Source organism: Electrophorus electricus, chromosome 7 (genome assembly GCF_013358815.1).
Source record: "Electrophorus electricus isolate fEleEle1 chromosome 7, fEleEle1.pri, whole genome shotgun sequence".
Classification (NCBI taxonomy): domain Eukaryota; kingdom Metazoa; phylum Chordata; class Actinopteri; order Gymnotiformes; family Gymnotidae; genus Electrophorus; species Electrophorus electricus.
In genome coordinates, this window is record NC_049541.1 from 27,705,355 (window position 1) to 27,724,324 (window position 18,970).

At 38.6% G+C, this 18,970-nt stretch overlaps 1 protein-coding gene across 1 annotated transcript; it reads right to left on the reverse strand.

Moving 5' to 3' along the window:
- Positions 1 to 1,186: 1,186 nt before the first annotated feature.
- On the reverse strand, positions 1,187 to 18,510 carry LOC113585001 (myosin-7-like). The gene is made up of 39 exons (XM_035528313.1): positions 18,465 to 18,510; positions 18,252 to 18,305; positions 17,594 to 17,796; positions 17,087 to 17,230; positions 16,845 to 17,001; positions 16,166 to 16,193; positions 15,495 to 15,600; positions 15,291 to 15,383; positions 15,119 to 15,182; positions 14,568 to 14,666; positions 14,112 to 14,215; positions 13,716 to 13,854; positions 13,446 to 13,564; positions 13,197 to 13,346; positions 12,342 to 12,512; positions 11,900 to 12,209; positions 10,817 to 10,896; positions 10,523 to 10,728; positions 10,310 to 10,433; positions 10,084 to 10,220; positions 9,730 to 9,985; positions 9,386 to 9,628; positions 9,127 to 9,303; positions 8,906 to 9,051; positions 8,692 to 8,782; positions 8,206 to 8,595; positions 7,608 to 7,734; positions 7,388 to 7,506; positions 6,495 to 6,691; positions 5,376 to 5,559; positions 4,757 to 4,922; positions 4,551 to 4,675; positions 4,157 to 4,465; positions 3,863 to 4,066; positions 3,476 to 3,772; positions 1,953 to 2,057; positions 1,734 to 1,829; positions 1,462 to 1,596; positions 1,187 to 1,320 (listed from the first exon to the last, which is right to left on the reverse strand). The coding sequence occupies exons 1-39, from the start codon at positions 18,493 to 18,495 to the stop codon at positions 1,300 to 1,302; spliced, it is 5,907 nt and encodes a 1,968-aa protein (XP_035384206.1). The 5' UTR covers positions 18,496 to 18,510; the 3' UTR covers positions 1,187 to 1,299.
- Between the last annotated feature and the right edge of the window lie 460 nt (positions 18,511 to 18,970).

Sequence of the window (18,970 nt, forward strand, 5' to 3'; positions counted from 1 at the left end):
ATTCAACTAAACTTGAGATAGTAATGAGAACAAATAAATTATGGAGACTCTGCACTAATGCACAATTCAATTACAAACAAATTTTTAAACTCTACCTTAAACAGAGATAAAATGATTTTTAAAGTGCTAAAATGAAACAAACAATAAACATCAACAAATGTAAGATATAAATAAAGTATAACAATTTTTTAAAAGATTGAAAGGATATGAGTTTTCATGATTTATACAAAGCTCTGTAGTCATTCTCTTGGCCACCTGAAACAAACATCATCTCCCATCTTGCTTTGCTTTCTCTTCCTACATTTATTTTACATAAGTTACAAACCCATTGACTGATTCAACTGTTAACCCAAAGCACTTTACATTATTTACATCATAATACCCATTTATTTACCCATGCATTAGTAGTACTCGTCCATCCGTCCGTCCATCTGTCTGTCTTAGAATCCTGACCAGGGCATCTCCAGTGTGTTCCCTCAAGGTCCTTAACACTACTTGCCTACGTCACTAACAGTGAGAGTTTGAAAGGGTGCAATCCTAAGAACAGCTAAGATACCACACAGGACTCTCTGGTAGAGGACCTGAGCCTGAAGGAAAAGTCTTCCCAGAGGATCGAGTGAGGAATTATTCTTATATCACTGCATTTCCTCACAGCGACACCTCTGATTGTCCTTCCCAGCAGTGCTTTCTTTTGACCTTCCACTATCCCATAGAACCAATTGTTTTTACTCCAGCCACCACATCTGCTAAAAATTAGCTGTTGAGCCAAAGTATCCAATTGCGTTAACCTGTGTTACAATGATATGGTGTTCGGAGTGATAAAGTACAAACTTATATGTTACTGTAAGCTAATTACTTTTTCCTGAACCAAAGTTGTATAGCAGATTAGAGTTTATATTCTAACCATAACCTTCTCAGTATTCAGTACTCAGAAGTAATCAGTAATTTGAGATGAATAACTCTTCAAATGAAATACCTCAGTACTGCTGAAATTACGGACAAAGGTAAACCTTTGAAAAATATGATCCCAGGAACTTTGAATCTCCTTAGAATGTATTTGTTTACTTGCATATGAATTAATTCTTAGAGAATGCTTCACACACTCATGCTCATGTCCTTCAGGAACACTTAATAATGGTCACAGAACTTCAGTCATATATCCATGAAACACACAAGAGTCTAAGAGTCTAAATGCAGGATGTGATTTTATTTTGTGAGGCAGGAAACAGGGTGGGGGGTGGCACACTTTGAAAGAGTGTAGATACTACTGCAGTCTTGGAAGGTTGAAGGTCTGGAGCTTCACTCTTCATCAAACACTTTCTGTATTAAGACAATGGAGAAGGCAGGTTCTGTCAATGTATTTATTTAGAGGGAAGCGCAATAAACATACAATTTCATCTGCACATTGTATCTTGCAATTCAAAGGTTACAAGCACTGTGAAAACTGAAGAAGAAAGGTACCTTTGGGCCTGTTTCACGGCTTTTCGTACGCAGTTTGTTGACCTGGGACTCAGCAATGTCAGCCCTCTCTACTGCTTCATCCAGCTCATGCTGGAGTTTGCGAAACTTTCCAAGGTGAACATTGGCCTGTTCCTCCTGTGATACGAGGATACACGCACACACGCACACGCACACACACACACACACACACACACACACACACACAAGCAATGGTTTAGTGCAGCAAAATGCCCAGGACCATGGTAAGACTTTTTAATCTTAACAGGACTTACAGCGTCCTCGGCTGATCTCTTGTAGGCCTTAACTTTTAGTTGCAGCTTGTCCACCAAATCCTGAAGGCGGGCGATATTCTTGTGGTCTTCTTCAGTCTAGAGGTAATAAAGTGTATAGTAAAACATTAAAATTATGTTTATATGATTATTGTGCTGGTATATATTTTTTGTACACACCTAGAAGTTAACAAAACAATACCGCAATAGATTTTGTCAAACCTGGTAAGAAAGTTCTTTAATGCGACGTTCATATTTACGAATTCCCTTCACAGATTCACTACTCCTCTTTTGCTCTGCCTCAAGTTCACTCTCCAACTCCTTTACCTGTAATAAAATTATACGTATTCAGAATATTTTTAAAATATATTAATTAAACTTTAATAGGAGCAATTTTCATTCTGTTTATTGCTTCTGTGTTTGGTTACTGGGCAGGCCTGAAGATGATTGTCACTGTTAAAACTAGTGTACAATCTCTAAATGAAACCTATCATTACATCCAATGATCGACAAGAACAAAAGAAGAATTTCACAAGTCAATCACTGTACAATTAAGAACATACACACACACACACACACACACACACACACACACACACACTGACATATCCTAGATTTTGTATATTTTGTATTTGCAGGCCTCTTTTATATATATATATATATATATATATATATATATATATATATATATATATATATATATATATATATATAAATATATAAAAGAGGCCTGCAAATACAAAATACAAAATATACAAAATCTAGGATATGTAGAGTGAGACATGAAGCGTGAATGAATACATCCTAGCAAGCAACTACCCCCCCCCCCCCCAGTCCGAAATGGGAGAAATCACAGTCCAAATGAGATCAACAAATGAGATCAAATCCTGTAAGAGCTCCAGATTCAGAGAGATAGTGGCAAACCAATCAGACACGGTGACTGTGGACAAGATGCAGAAAACAGCAGAGCTAATATATGTGTGCAGTCCCAGGTGATGACTGAAATAAGAAATAGAGAGAATGTGGAAGGGAGGCTATTTTGCTGTAGAGTGATGTGGTGTGAGCAGTTCACAGGCACATTTCATTCACCTTGGCCTCCTGGTTACTGTAACACACTCACCCTGCTGTAACACACTCACCCTGCTGTAACACATTTACCCTAGTGTAACACACTCACCCTACTGTAACACACTCACCCTGCTGTAACGTACTCACCCTACTGTAATATACTCACCCTGCTGTAACACACTCACCCTGCTGTAACACACTCACCTTGCTATAACACACTCACCCTGCTATAACATACTCACCCTACTGTAATATACTCACCTTGCTATAACACACTCACCCTGCAGTAACACACTCACCCTGCTGTAAGACAATCACCCTGCTGTAACACACTCACCCTGGTGTAACACACTCACCCTACAATAACACAATAACCCTACTGTAACACACACCCTGCTGTAACACTATCACCCTACTGTAATATACTCACCCTACAGTAATATACTCACCCTGCTGTAACGCACTCACTCTGCTGTAACGCACTCACCCTGCTGTAACATGGCCACTCTGCTGTAACGCACTCACCCTGCTGTAACATGGCCACTCTGCTGTAACGCACTCACCCTGCTGTAACATGGCCACTCTGCTGTAACGCACTCACCCTGCTGTAACATGGCCACTCTGCTGTAACGCACTCACTCTGCTGTAACATGGCCACTCTGCTGTAACAAACTCACCCTGGCTTCCAGTTTTTGGACTTGTTTCTTGCCCCCCTTCATGGCAATCTGCTCTGCTTCATCCAAGCGGTGCTGCAGGTCCTTGATCGTTTGTTCCATGTTCTTCTTCATGCGCTCCAGGTGGGCACTGGTATCCTGCTCCTTCTTCAGCTCTTCTGCCATCATGGCAGCGTCAGTGATGGCCTTTTTTGCTTTTTCCTCTGCATTTCTGCACTCTTGCACTGCTTCCTCCACCTCAGTCTGAAGCTGGGATGTATCAGCTTCTAGTTTCTTTTTTTGGTTCAGTAAGCTAGTATTCTGTTGGTTGAAAGGGTCATTGGCATGACTGATATTCCTTTATGTTAAAGAGACCAAGAAAAAACATGCATGATTATGTGGACATATCACCTGTGAATGCAGGAGCTGCACTCTCTCGCTGACATCAAGCAGTTCTTGCTCAGCAAGCTTTCGTCCACGCTCGGTTTGCTCGACGACATTTCTAAGCTCCTCGAGTTCTGCCTGCAGCAGAACATTACGTCGCTCTACAATGGCAGTGTTCTCCTTTAGATCATCAATGGCATGGAGGGAGTCATCCAACTGAAGCTGGCAGTCCTACATAAAGGAAGTTGACTGTTAGGCATTTGCTACATTACATATCTGCTGGTATTTACATACTTATTTATATGCATGCATACTTCTCACCTTAAGATTGGAGTGGAGGCTCTTGAGCTGTTTCTGGGCTTCTGCTGCCTGTCTGTTGGCCTGACTCAGCTGAATCTCCATCTCATTCAGATCACCTTCCATCTTCTTCTTTACTCTGAGAGCCTCATTCCTGCTACGAGTTTCAGCCTCCAAAGAGCTTTGTAGAGTGTCAATTGTCCTCATTAGATTCCTTTTTGACTGCTCCATTTCCTCATCCTTTTCAGCCAGTTTGCGCTCAATGTCAGCCTTTATCTGGTTGAATTCCAGCTGCGTTCTTAGAATTTTACCCTCCTCGTGCTCTAAGGAGCCCTGTCAACAAAAACAGTGGGCTTGCTGGCTGTCATATAATTTGGGTTCTCTGCAGGTCATGGTGTAGGTGGCCTTGTCCGCTTACCTCAGCCTCCTCCAGGGCAGCCTGTATATCAGCTTTCTCTTGTTCTAGCTGCTTTCTGATCTTCTCCAATTCATGGATTGTTTTTCCACTTTCACCAAGTTGCTCAGATAGGTCAGTTATCTCCTCTGAAAAAGAAAGATTACAATTTTAAGAATAATATCAATTTTAGTATAGGAAATACAGCTTGATTTACGAAATTTCTAGACCTTGAAGAATCTTGTTTTCTCTTTTGATCGTCTCCAGTTGATCCAAACATTCCTCATAGGAGTTCTTCAGTTTGAAGAGTTCAGTGCTCAAAGATCTGGCTTCTTTTTGAGAGCTTTCTAGTTCACACTGAGATTCCTCATATTTCTGCTTCCATTCAGCTAATACCTGATAAATATAGTAAAGTGAATTTTAGATAATATAATTTACATAATGAACCAGGAATCTTTCCTTAAAGTATCATAGCAAAAAAGCTGTTTTAAGATGGTAGACACATTATCACTATCAATTCTGCTACACTGTTACTAAACTATCTTCATATCATATCATTGTCACTAAAACAGCTGTACTGGGGAAAAATAAATATTATCATGGCCTTTGTAATTAACAGAACATTTTAACATAGTCTTTGTGGTAGTAACCAATTATGAACTCAATTATGAAATGCCAATCAGTTATTTTGTGTGTCCACTGGCAGTACAGTTGGCAAATGGAAGTTACCAACAACCACAACCTTCACCTACAGCAGCTTTTTAATGATGCAGTACAATGATTTTTGGAAACTGAATCCACTTCAGAAATATTGCACTAATTATTAACAGGAGAACAGCTTGTGATCACCTTATCAAAGTGTCTTTGCTTTTTGTCCAAGGCTGCAGCGGCTGCATTAGACCGCTCCATGTCAACCATGAGATCTTCTATCTCATTCTGAAGCCTGTGCTTGGTCTTCTCAAGAGAAGAACATTTCGCATTCACCGCTTCTACTCCGTCCTCGGCATCCTGCAAACGCTGAGCCAGTTTTTTCCTGCGTAGTAGTGACAGTATAAATAACACATTAAAAAATGCTAAAACATTTCATTAAAAAAAAACAAGCAGAGACACAGACCAGTTGTTGGTTTTAGTAGGCCATGATCATTCTGTTTAGATTGTAAACCTCTGTGAAAGGGAGAGGAATATATATCTTTTATAAAAATGCTGTTTCTAGTAGAAGGAACCTAAGCCAGAGAACAAACTGTGAAAATGCACACCCCTCCCCCTCGTTTCATTAAACACTTCTGTTCGACTTGTGTTTGTATCCTCCTTTTCTCCTGCACGTTCTGCACCCCTAACACAAACACCTGACTCAGAGAGTAAACACCTGCATGTATTTCAAACACGTTCGCACTTGACCTCCTGTCGTGGCCTCCTGGGGCTCCAAACCCTCTTGTTCACTTTGGAGTCTTTACCCTCCCACTGCAATGAACAGCCTCGCCTAGATGCTCAAACCGCACCTGGTCGCCACACCTGGTCGCCGAGGGCCTGAGACAGGGTCTTGCCCAAAATCAGCTTTTACATAATTATAAAGATGTCTGTATAACTAGAAAAATGTTTGCATAATTATAAAGCTGTTAGTACCCAACCAACCTTCTTCACTTTTTGATTTAGAATTATTGAAAAACACCAAACTTTTTCATCATTATAGCATAATAAGAGACAACATTATGATTTTAACTGCACTGCTCTTCCAGTTGCTTATGACAATGATGGTTTTTTTCATGCTTTCATACCACAGCTGTTAATCACACATTCCCATGTATATTAGCTGTACCGTTACATTAATTTCGAATGCACAGATCTTTATTTATCAGATACTTCAGACTGTTTATCATATAAGTATGATCCATGAGAATGAGATTACGAGGATTATCTGTCTATGAGATATTATATGAGATATTCCAGGTGTTCGATTATGAATCTTACTTGGCTTCTTCCAGTTCCTCTGTCCTCTGGATGGCATCAGTTTCATACTTGGTTCTCCACTGGGCCACTTCAGCGTTGGCTTTGGAGAGGCTACGTTGCAGCTCAGCCTTAGCCTCCTGCTCTTCCTCATACTGCTCACGCAGGAGGTCCATGTCGTGACGTGCAGACTGCACAGCATGGGCTAGAGCGTTCTTGGCCTAAGGAAAATGACACAAGAGGTTCAGGACTCTACTACTACTACTAATAATAATAATAATAATAATAATAATAATAATAATAATAATTAGTTGCATTTATATGGCGCTTTTCTCAAACTCAAGGACGCTTTACAAATATCACTCTTTTTTAATTTTTTTTTTTTTTTTTTTTTTTTTTTTACACACTCGCACACCTGATACTTACCAATCACAGTAGCTGTATTTGTTCAAAAACCTAACGTTCAGATATGAAGGGTTACATATTGTGAAAATGTGTTATTACTGGAGTTGCTTTCTTAAGACGTGTTATAATATAGTTGACCACAGATTGAGTATATGGTTAAAGGTCAAATTATTTTCATTTTCAGAAAGCTAGCATGGTTTACAATGTGTATTGATTATTCTCATTAAGAATTGCATGAATTTAATAAAACTGTTCCGTTTTCATTTTTATAAAATGAAAAATGACTCATTATTGTTCATTATACTGGTATCTGTCTGATATTACATGGTTCATTACATTTGTAAAGATCTAGACTCTTTATTTGGTGCCATTAGAAGTAATGCAGACCAAATATAAAGATCATGTGACATTACTTAGCTAATAAAATAATACAGTAATTTAGTTATGAATTGAAAGGTGATGTTCCCTTTTGGAAGTAATAATGCTAATACATTTGGTTTGCAGTGCTTTACCTTGACTTCCTCATCAAGCTGCCTTTTCAGATCTTCAAGTTGTTGACTGTAGGACTGTTTTCCCCTTGTGAGTTGAAAAACTAGTGATTCTTTTTCCTCTAGCTGTCTAGAAAGTTCATCTAAGTTGGAACCAAACAGAGTGTTAGTATTTTATTGTTTTATACTAATGTGGCCAACTCAGAACAATACCTGAGGCATACATGAGGTATACTCTGTGTACCATTCTCAGCCTGAAGCTTGGTCTTCTGCGTTGCAAAATCGTTAAGAGATCTTTGGTTTTCCTCACACTTGTTTCTAAATTCATTCAGCTGGTCCTCCAAACCTCTGCTCAACTTCTCCAGGTTGGTCTATTAAACGTTAATGAGACAAATTATGTTACACTGTTTGTACCTTTTAATACTTTATGTATTTAAAGTGTTAACTCACATTATAGTTGATGAATGCAGTCAGACTGTATCTTGTTTTTGCTTTGAACACATTATATATGGTGAAAAACAAATTATTCATTCTCTGCAGTGTGAAATAGATCATTAATGATTAATATGGATGAGTTTACTATGCTAGCAGTACTTTGGTCTGAAGTACTATATGTTTATTAGATGTCTAAGCTTGTGTAGTAAAAGTAAGTTTATTTCTGCATATAGAATATTGGGGGAAGCATATAATTACTGATATTAAGAAATTATATAAATATTATTGTTATGCTATGCAAAGCTTGTACTCGAACACTTTCCATTGGTAATTGGAATAGAAATATTTATCACTGAGAATTTCATATTTTTCAGAGTAGACATTTTCATTATTTAATCCAAACCTACTTTGGATTTCACAATATGTTCCATGCTGGAGACCACGTCATCCAGCTCCAGTTTCAGTTCACTCTTCTCCTTCTCCAGCTTTTGTTTGATCCTCTGCAGGTTGTCAATCTGCTCACCGAGCTCTGCCATGCTGTCAGCTTGTTTTTTTCTCAATGTGGCAGTTGTGGCTTCGTGGTGCAGCGTCGCCTCTTCGAGGTCTCGCCGCAGTTTCTGGAACTCTGCCTCCCTTTTTTTGTTCATCTCGATCTGAGCAGAAGTGGCTCCTCCAGCTTCCTCCAGCCTCTCGCTGATCTCTTCCAGCTCTCGCGCCAGATCCGCACGCTGCTTCTCAACTTTGGCCCTCGCAGCCCGTTCTGCCTCCAGCTCTTCCTCCAGTTCCTCTACACGAGCCTAATATAAAGCAGCCTGTTTATGTGGCTACACAGTAATATTATTACAATACATTACAGTACAGTACAGTCCATAAAATGTAATAGAAAAAAATACCTGCAGTTCTTTCAATTTTTTTTGGAGTTGCAGAATTATGGCTTGCTCGTCCTCAATTTTACTAGTAAGTTGGTTGATTTCAAAGTCTTTCCTAGTGAAAATCATTTGTTTTATGTTGTTAAGATTAATTTACCATATTTTTGTTAATCATATTTATTGTCAACATAAAGCAGACTTTAAGGATTAATATGTCATGTTTCCCTTTTCATCTTACTTCTTAAGACGTTCCTCCAGTTGTTGTTTGTCATTTTCCAGATCCATTATACTTTCTTGGGTCAACTTTAAGTCCCCCTCCAGCTTTCTCTTTGCCCTTTCAAGATCCATACGAATCTTCTTTTCTTGCTCTAGAGACCCTTCTAACTGTTGGGGAAGGAAAAATTTAACTCATTGGCTTGAGAACTGTCAAATTGGACCTTCTTTGTGTAAGTCACTCACATCATCAACTTGCTGCTCCAGTTTGACTTTGGCTTTGGTGAGTGTGTTGACTTTGTCCTCTTCAGTCTGCAGGTCATCCAGGGCTTGTTGATGTGCCTCCTGTAGAGCTTTCTTCTCCTTGGTTAGCTTGGCTATGATTTCATCTAGAACTGCCATTTCTTCAGTCAGATTTTTCACCTGCAATGTAAACAATTTTGAGAAATCCATCTTTCCATCATCCATATCATTGTACAAGAACTAAACATGCGAAGGACAACACCTTGTTTTCTGTGGCGTGCTTCTCTTTCTCCACTTTAGCCAAAGTCAGTTCAAGATCATCGATGTCTTTCTTCAGTTCCGAGCACTCATCCTCGAGCTTTCTCTTCTTCGCTGTTAGTTCAGCATTGATCTCTTCCTCATCCTCTAGTCTCTCAGTCAGCTCTTTCACTTTAGATTCCATCTGGATCTTATTCTTGATCAGCCCTTCACATCTTTCCTCAGCATCACAGAGGTTGTCTTGCTCCTGTTTACATTGAAGAGCTCGTGAAATTAATATCTTTCGTTTTTTTGTTAATTTCTTTTGGTCATTGTTCATGTTTTTCCTCAAACACCTTTCAAACCTACCGCCTGCACTTGAAGCTGGAGATCATTCTTCTCTTGAAGGAGAGACACCATCTTCTCTTCTAGCTCTTTTTTACGGGATTCTGACTTGGCAAAAGCCTCTTTGAGCTTCAGGAACTCCTCTTTCATATTGGCCATTTCCTTCTCTGCTTCAGCAGAACGCAATAATGGTTTGATCTTGAAATAAAGCTTCATCCAGGGCCAGTTCTTGACACTCATAAAGGCGCGCACATTCCACTGGATTACAAGCAAGGCATCCCTTTTAGGAACAAAGAAGCCAAAAACAAACGAACAACAAACTTTAGTGAAAATTACGGCGAAAAAAAGAATGAAGGAATAAAGCTTTTTAATTGTTACCTGCGTTCCACCAACTTCTGGTACTCAATTCTCGAAAGAAGCCCACGAGACCTTGCTTGAATTCCCGTGATGATTTTAGACAGTCTCTCATCTCGCATCTCTTCCAACTGACCTAATAGACCAGCTTTGAAAAACACCTGGAAATAATTTATTTTTATGTTTAATCATTTCTACTTTCTCAGAAGGCAGTTTTAAAAACTCTCAACAACTGAAAAAAAACTCTTACCTTAGTGTGTCCAAATCTGTACTGTTGAACATCTATATCAAGTGAAGCCAACAGTTTTTCAGCACTTTTCCTGCTGTCAATGAACTGTCCTTCTGGGATTGCAGATGGGTTTAGGATACGATATCTGCCAAATTAGTACAGAAAATTATCACTTTGCAGAATACCTCTAGTGTTATCATTAGTTTTATCACAGCTTGGGTAATATTCTCATACCTCTGTTTGAAATCACCATACAGGATTCTGTTGGGGAACCCCTTTCTACAGATCCTGATGCCCTCCAGGACACCGTTGCACCGCAGCTGGTGCATAACAAGAGGGTTGTCCATCGCACCCGGAGTTTTGCTCTCATTGGGAATTATGCAGCGTACAAAGTGGGGATGAGTTGAACGCAAGTTTGTCATTAGCTTATTGAGATTTTCCTGTCAATGGAAGCATTGACATAGTCGTTAGGGAGAGTAACGCAAAGTGGTTATAGAAGAGTTGTTTTCCATTTCAGCGTGCACAAACCCTGTGAAGTGCAGACACTGTTTGAAACGATGAGCCTTTCTTCTTCTTCTCTTTTTTGCCACTAGCACTGTCTGACATAGCTGAAAATAATTGAAAGTGTCAGCCTTAAAAGATAAAATATTTCAGATTCATACATGGTCACAGTTAAAGTGTTTCAGGCCATTTTACAGAATGAGGTCACCATCTTGTGTCCCCATACACGCCATTACACAAGCACAAAGATGACATCAAACATCTTCCAGGTGCCTCATCATCCCTTCATGGGACGATTAAATAGATCTCTGGGCCTCTGGGTGGGTAATTCTGCCAGTAACAACCTTACGTGTGCTTTTTGCTTCTTAAGTATGTGCTGTTATCAATGCTTTCAATTTTGCATGCTGCTGAATCTCGACACTATATTATGACACTTGGCTTGGATGTGTCAATACAAAGTAACTATTGGACTTTACAGGAAAATATTGGAAATGTACAGGGCAGTACCTTTCATTGCTTTCCTGAAGTCATTTGATTTTATCAGCTGCACTTTTCCCTCATGCATATGCATGAGGACATGACTACACCTGCTCCCTCTCTGCTCTCTATCAGTACAAATATAAAGTGACTACATTTTACTTGCTCAAGATTACAGTTGCCCTTCTAATTACAATATAAATATATTTATTGTAGTTTAAAACTTGACTGTAAGGGAGCTGGAATCTGAATGGAATTGCTTATCATATATCAACTTTGTGAAACAAATAATACTCTTATAGTTTATGGATTTTGTTGTAATTTGTAGAACATCTTTCAGGGCTTGACCATAAATATGAAGGTTGAAGTATTCAAACCAAAAATTGTGTGTGTGTTTTTGAATTGAGCTTTTAATTTAGCACCTAAAATGGGCATGCTAAAAATGTGGTCAATTTTCTTTGTGGCCTTCATCTTTAATTAAACTGATAAGTAAATACATGTGTACATGAATACAATAAGTACAAGTGCAAAAGACTATCAGATGCAAGGGAAAATCCGTGGATGGAAGAAGAATCCTTAATGTAAATGCTCTCAGAATTCAAATGATGGCTAAGGTGCTTTAGTCTGACATACCTGAATCTGCACCAGCATAATTGGCGAACAGTAAGGCCAGTAGTTTCAGTGATGATTTCTGGTAGAGTCCAACCACAGTTTCATTCAGTGGGTCCTTGTTTTTCACAAGCCAGTTGTTAATGTTGTAGTCTACAGTGCCAGCATAGTGAATCAGGGCAAAGTGAGCCTCTGCTTTTCCCTTCATAACCCTCGGCTTCTGGAAGTTGCTGGATTTCCCCAGGTGGTTGTCATAAAGCTTGGCTTTGAAGGTGGCATCTGTAGCTTTTGGGAACATGCATTCCTCTTCGAGGATAGACATGATACCCATTGGCTAATAAGTAAGTAAACAAGTAAATATATAAATAAACAGAACATCAGCATGTAAATACTGAAATCTCTCTCAAGGAAAGCACAAAACCTGCACCACTGAAGATAGAAATGTTTGAATTGACCAGTGACCCACCTTCTCAATTAGGTCAATACAGGCCTGCAGGTCCATGCCAAAGTCAATGAAGGTCCACTCTATACCTTCTTTCTTGTATTCTTCTTGCTCCAGCACAAACATGTGATGATTAAAAAACTGCTGCAGCTTTTCATTTGTGAAATTAATGCAGAGTTGCTCAAAGGTGTTAAACTGTATAAAAAAAGAATAAATGACATAATTGCGACATAAACTGGTTTTGGTCAATGAAGACTGTAATATTTGTTTGTTTATACTTTAAAAGGGGTTGAATGAGAGTGTTTACATTACAGACCATAAAACTACCAAGTCTTAAAACCTCTTCCATGTATGTTTTAGCTGAACTAAATTGTGTTTAATTAACTGCAGGGTTAGTTTATTTGACAGCAACAGCAGGCCCCATTGAATTAAATTTAGCTGAAAATTTGTCAATAAAGAAAATGGCTAAAATATGCTCTGCTAAGCAGACTAAAATACATCTTATATGAGAAAAAACTAAATAATATTTTTTAGAATATGTAATATTTACATGGTCTAATTTCTCTTGTGTTTACACTAATGGTCTTCATTGTTTCTTTTGTATAATAAATGTTAAATGGTTATGTATTCAAAGTTTTTTTCCCCCTAAAACACTTGGATGTAAATATAGTTACTGACACACATTTAGCATATAGCATGCAAAATGTGGAAAAAAACAGCAATAGAAATGATTCCCAGTAAGAAGGTGTTTTCAACAACCTGAGGTGTTAGAGCATGGCTTTATAAAGTTGCAAAAAGCTCACACAATTAAAAGAGATTACATAGTATAGATTTAAAAAGATAAGAGGGTGCTGTAATTTTATGTATCTGAGCACTCACGTCAAATATCTCAAAGCCAGCAATGTCGAGCACGCCGATGAAGTACTGTCGTGCCTGCCGAGTTTCTAGAGACTGATTAATCCTCATCACCATCCAGAGGAACATTTTCTCATACACAGCTTTGGACAAAGCGCCAACTGCATAGTTCACCTGAGAGGACCAGTATGAATCGTCTCCTGTCAAATTTTTTATTTATTTATTTTTAGCTGAATTTGTTTTAATTTTCTAGTGATTTTTTTTTTTTTTTACCTGTTGGACATTTTGTCCTTTGGTCACCCATTCGTTCCCTACTTTCACTCGTGGGTGACACAAACCCTTAATGAGATCGGCAGAGTTCAGGCCCATCAAGTAAGCTGCTTTGTCAGCGTCTGCAAAATAATTCAGATTTCTGTATTTAAATATAACAGATTATAATAAGATGATCTCATATAACTTAGATGTCTGTATTCAAATATAAAAGATAATTAATATGCTTCTGTGATATTATTTAGTAAAATCTTTTATTGGCTTTCTGCACACCTTCAGTTCCATCGGCTTCTGCCTGCTCTTCACGCTGCCTTTGCTTAAACATCATGTTGCCATAGTGCATGATGGCTCCCGTCAGTTTGTACACAGAGTTTTTTTCCTCTTGTGTGAAGCCCAGTACATCAAAAGCGTTCTGGAAATTAAAAATCAAGTGTTAATGATATGGAAGCTCTGGGATATATATATATATATAAATTTTACATTTTAGGTTTTTATATCCTAACACTAAGTATTAGAACATAAAATCTTGCTTCATAAAAGACTGCTAGTAGTTTAGGTTAAATAATCCTGTAATCTCTTCAGCTATCACTTATATCAATTTCTGTTCAGTCATGATTAGAACAAACACAGTCACATAAATACAAAATGGCCCCAAAGCTTGAAGCTCACATCAGTCGCCATGAGTTCATCTGCATCATCAATAGAAGGAACCGTCGTCTCTCCCTGAGAGATGAAGGCATAATCGTAGGGGTTCGGTGTCACCAGGAGCATCTCTGTTGGACACAGAGGGGGTCCGCTCGTTAAATGTACCGACTCTTTGTTGGACACAGAGGGTGTCCGCTCGTTTAAATGTACCGACTCTTTGTTGGACACAGAGGGTGTCTGCTCGTTTAAATGTACCGACTCTCTGTTGGTCACAGAGGGGTCCGCTCATTTAAATGTACCGACTCTCTGTTGGACACAGAGGGGGTCCGCTCGTTTAAATGTACCGACTCTCTGTTGGACACAGAGGTGGTCCGCTCGTTTAAATGTACCGACTCTCTGTTGGACACAGAGGGTGTCTGCTCGTTTAAATGCACCGACTCGTTTGAATGTTTCATATGTGAAATTATTCCATGTACCAACCAAGTATCTCAGGTTTCTTGTTTGACAAGATTTGATAGAAAATATGATAGTCTCTCTCTGCTTTGAGCTGAAAGATGACACGAGACTTCTCCAGGAGATCTTAAAAGAGAAAAACAAAAAGCTACAGTTAAAAAGTGAAAACTGTGTCCTTATTTCTGTATAAGTACTTCACAAACATGATGTATTTCCAGTAAACTCCCACTACATGATAAATGCATAAATGTCATGGTACCCACAGGAATTTCTCATCTCTTTCAATTTCTTACATTTATCAAATGTGTGAATGAGGCACGCACATTCTAAATCACAGCGCACATGTGTGAAAATAGCTCACAGACAATGTAATACCACCAAACAAATATTCTTTTATGCTATATATTTTTTTATTTTTGTAGCAGAATCATTAGACAAAAGCCCACATGATGCAGAGGTTAAAGTCGTGTGGTATTTAAAAGTGTAAAAAAAAATGTTAGTGTCCAATACATCTGAAGCACATGGTGTTTTTTTTCTAGAAAATCTGAATCAGGTTATTATCATAAGAAATAGCTCACATGTTTCAATGTCAGCTGATGCCAATTTTCCTCTGGTATCAAAGTGAATTCTGATGAATTTACCCTGAGGGAAAAAAAAGTTAACTTTTTTAGATAACAAAATTAAGGCATCTTACATAAAGTGGGAATTGTTCATGCATTAGTGTATGTGTATTTTTTAACATTTTCTTACAAATCTTGAGGAGTTGTCATTCCTGATAGTCTTGGCATTGCCAAAAGCTTCCAGAGCAGGGTTAGCTTGGATGATTTGATCCTCCAAGGTCCCCTGAAAGTGACAGATGTATAAAAACATTTCAAATTTATATCAACTCATATAACAGTTTTATAGATTATATTATGAATGACATTTTTCTTAATTATGGGAGTAAATCAAAACCTTGTTTTGAACAGCAGCGTCTTTCTTTACACTGCTTGCTGCTATGCTGGCAAAGTACTGGATCACTCTCTTAGTGTTGACCGTTTTCCCCGCGCCTGATTCTCCACTAAAAGTAAAGCATGTTGGCCACAATTCATAAATCATATTAATTATCATTTATATGGTGAAGTAGTCAAAGGAAGTTCATTTATTAAGCATACCCATGTCAACTGAGATACAAAATATACATCAATAAATAGTTTATAAATAAATGTTGTTATTTAAACAGCAGAGCCACATGATAGTATAATATATTATTGGTGAGAAACATAAATGCTAGAATACTGCCAAAATGATAAAAGATTCTGCATAACAAGGTAACAACAAGTTTAACCTACTAAAGTTATACTCTGATTATGCTGTGGTTATACACTGGTTATACTGTGATTATTGTGTGGTTGTGCTGTGGTTATACTGTGGTCATGCTGTGGTTGTACTGTAGTTATACTGTGGTTATTATGTGGCTATGCTGTGGTTGCACTGAGGTTCTGCTGTGGTTGTGTTGTGGTTACACTGTGGTTATGGTGTGGTTGTGTTGTGGGTTTCCTGTGCTTACGCTGTGCTTTTGCTGTGGTTACACTGTGGTTGTGCTGTGGTTGTGCTGTGCTTATACTGGTGTACTAGAAACTTACGTGATCAGGATTGACTGGTTTTCACGGTCTTCCCATAAACAAAAAGTATGTTATTCAATGTAATTATACATAATCTTTAGCCATTTCTTAGTAATTAAATATTATATAGAGAGAAATTGTAAAAATACATGGTAATAAATTGTAAAAAACTGTTGTCAGTTAAAAAGGAAACAGATATAAATCCGCTTTGAGGAGTTATCAAAGCAACACAGGGCACCTAATAAAGTTCCCAAACCATCAGTGCCCAAATGTCAGTTGTATTGATCCCAAAGCAAGGATGATGACATGGTATGTCATGAATACCTTAAAAATAATGAAAACATGCCTAAATTGTACAATATTTTGGTCTGATAATTCTTTAATCTTTTTGTTGTTGTTGTTGTTGTTGTTATCTGGGCTCTAAAATCGTTTTTAACTAAATCATATAAAATGGGTGTTGCTATGAGAAAAAAATCTGGCCTTCTATAATGTGGTTTGAGAAAAATATCTATGACATCACATCACATGTACCTTTAATAATGTGTTCAGATATTAAACTACTTAACAATATAAATATTTCTTTCATTTCACTGGTTAGGAGTTGATTTTTTAAAATAGTTTCTATTGTATGCAAATATTTATGAGTGGAAATATTTGAGTGAGATAAAATAACTATTATTTGTGTGTTTGACATGTTTACCTGCTAACATGTACTGGTAGGCGTTATCAGAGATGGAGAAGATGTGCGGAGGAGCTTCACTCCTCTTCTTACCCCTGTAAGCTACAACCACTTCCTGGTTGTATACCGGCAGCCACTTGTAGGGGTTGACAGTGACACAGAACAGCCCTGAGTAGGTCTACGGAAGAAAGATATTCACACGGTTACATCCTTATAACAATAGAAAAAGGTTCGGGTGATTCACAGCAAGGTCGTGTACTCACATAGATCATCCATGCTGCGTATCGCTCTTTAAGGTTAAACAGCACAGCGGGCTCATGAAGGAAAGTTAGCATCGCCATGTCTTCAATCTTATCAAACTTGGGGGGATTCTGTTGCAGAATCTGGCTGTCCTTGCAGGTCAATGTCTGAAAAGGTATTGAAAGGACAGAGGTCCTTCATCAGCTGTGCAAGCAAAGTGCTCTGGATAAGAGCATCTACCAAATGCCGTAAATGTAAATCTAAATGTATAATTCATTCTCAAGTATATACAGGACATAGAATATAAAACCTAAAATATAAGTGATCATAAATTCCTTAAATAGCCCACCTTTACCTTGCAAACAGAACATCACCAAACATTTACTAACTGGCAATCCAAAAAGATTTCTCTTTCCTTTGGGTGCTTTAAAATTTCTATTTCCATCTAACTTAAATGTCCAGATTTTGGGAAATAAGGATGTTCATATATCCATGAGAACACAGGTAAAGGACAAATATTTTGCACTGACCTTTCCTGATTCTGTCTGCACAGTCACTTTTTCTCCTTCTCGACTGGTGATAGTGGCCTTGACAAACTCCTCTACGGGATCAGGAACGAAGCATTCCTTCTTCATGTCGAAGGCGCGTGTCTGTGCCTCCAGACGCTCCCTGTCAGACTTGCGCAGGTATGGAGCTGCGACCCCAAACACGGACATCTCTGCATCTCCCATAGCTCTTCGGAGACAATTTACAGGTCAAAAGAAGTTACCTGTACATGGTTTTAAAAGTTGGTACAACTAGAGTGACACAAACAGTGTGTGTGTGTGTGTGTGTGCGTGTGTGTGTGTGTGTGCGTGTGTGTGTGTGTGTGTGTGTGTGTGTGTGTGTGTGTGCGTGAGTGTGTGTGCGTGCGTGCGTGTGTGTGTATGAGTGTGTGTGTGTGTGGGTGTGTGTGCGAGCGTGAGTGTGTGCGTGCTTGCGTGTGTGTATGAGTGTGTGTGTGTGTGTGTGTGCGTGCGTGTGTGTGTGCATGTGCGTGTGTGAGTGTGTGTGTGTGAGTGTGTGTGTGTGTATGTGTGTGTGTGTGTGTGTGTGTATGAGTGTGTGTGTGTGCGCGTGCGTGCATGCGTGCATGTGCGTGCGTGTATTTCAGAGCATAAAGCCAGTGTAGAATGAGCAGAAATATACCTGTGGTTTCCGCCTTACTGGAAGCAGAGGATGGAAGGTCAAATGATTTTAAGCCTGAAATGGAAAGAGAGCAAATACACAGTTCAGTCAGCTCTTTTATCAAGTATCCATATCCATCCTGTGAAACCAACACACAGCTAAACAGTGTTAAACGTTACATTGTTAAAACATCAAGGACATCTAAGGTTTGTACACTGAAAGCTCACAGAACACCTGGACAGACGTGGCAGTCGTTTTTCACCATACAATAGCAGAGACCTCTTATATAGCGTCTGTCACCCTCACCCTATAAGGCCATAGCTGTGACCTCCCAGAGTACACACTCATCACATCAGCCTTATGCACTCTCACACTCATAGGTGCCATTTTGGGGGTTTGGGCTGTCAGCCAAGAGTGTAGCATATCTGCTTTGTGTCCCATTACCACACATTCTCCATCACTGATTGTTTAACCCTTTATCTGTCACTCAATTATTTATTAAAGGAGTCAAAAACATTTTGTTGTTCAACAAATATGAGCAGTGCTTTTCAACAGACCCTTTTGCTTTCATTACTATAAAGCCTTATGTACAAAAAAGAGAAAAGGTACATTTTTTACTGGTTCCCAGAATGCTGAATAGAAGATCTTTAGCGCTAACCATGCTACAATTTCTATTTTCATCTATAGTTGAATATTGGCCACAATGCTCTGTAAGTTTTTTAATCCAAGCACTCACTGTT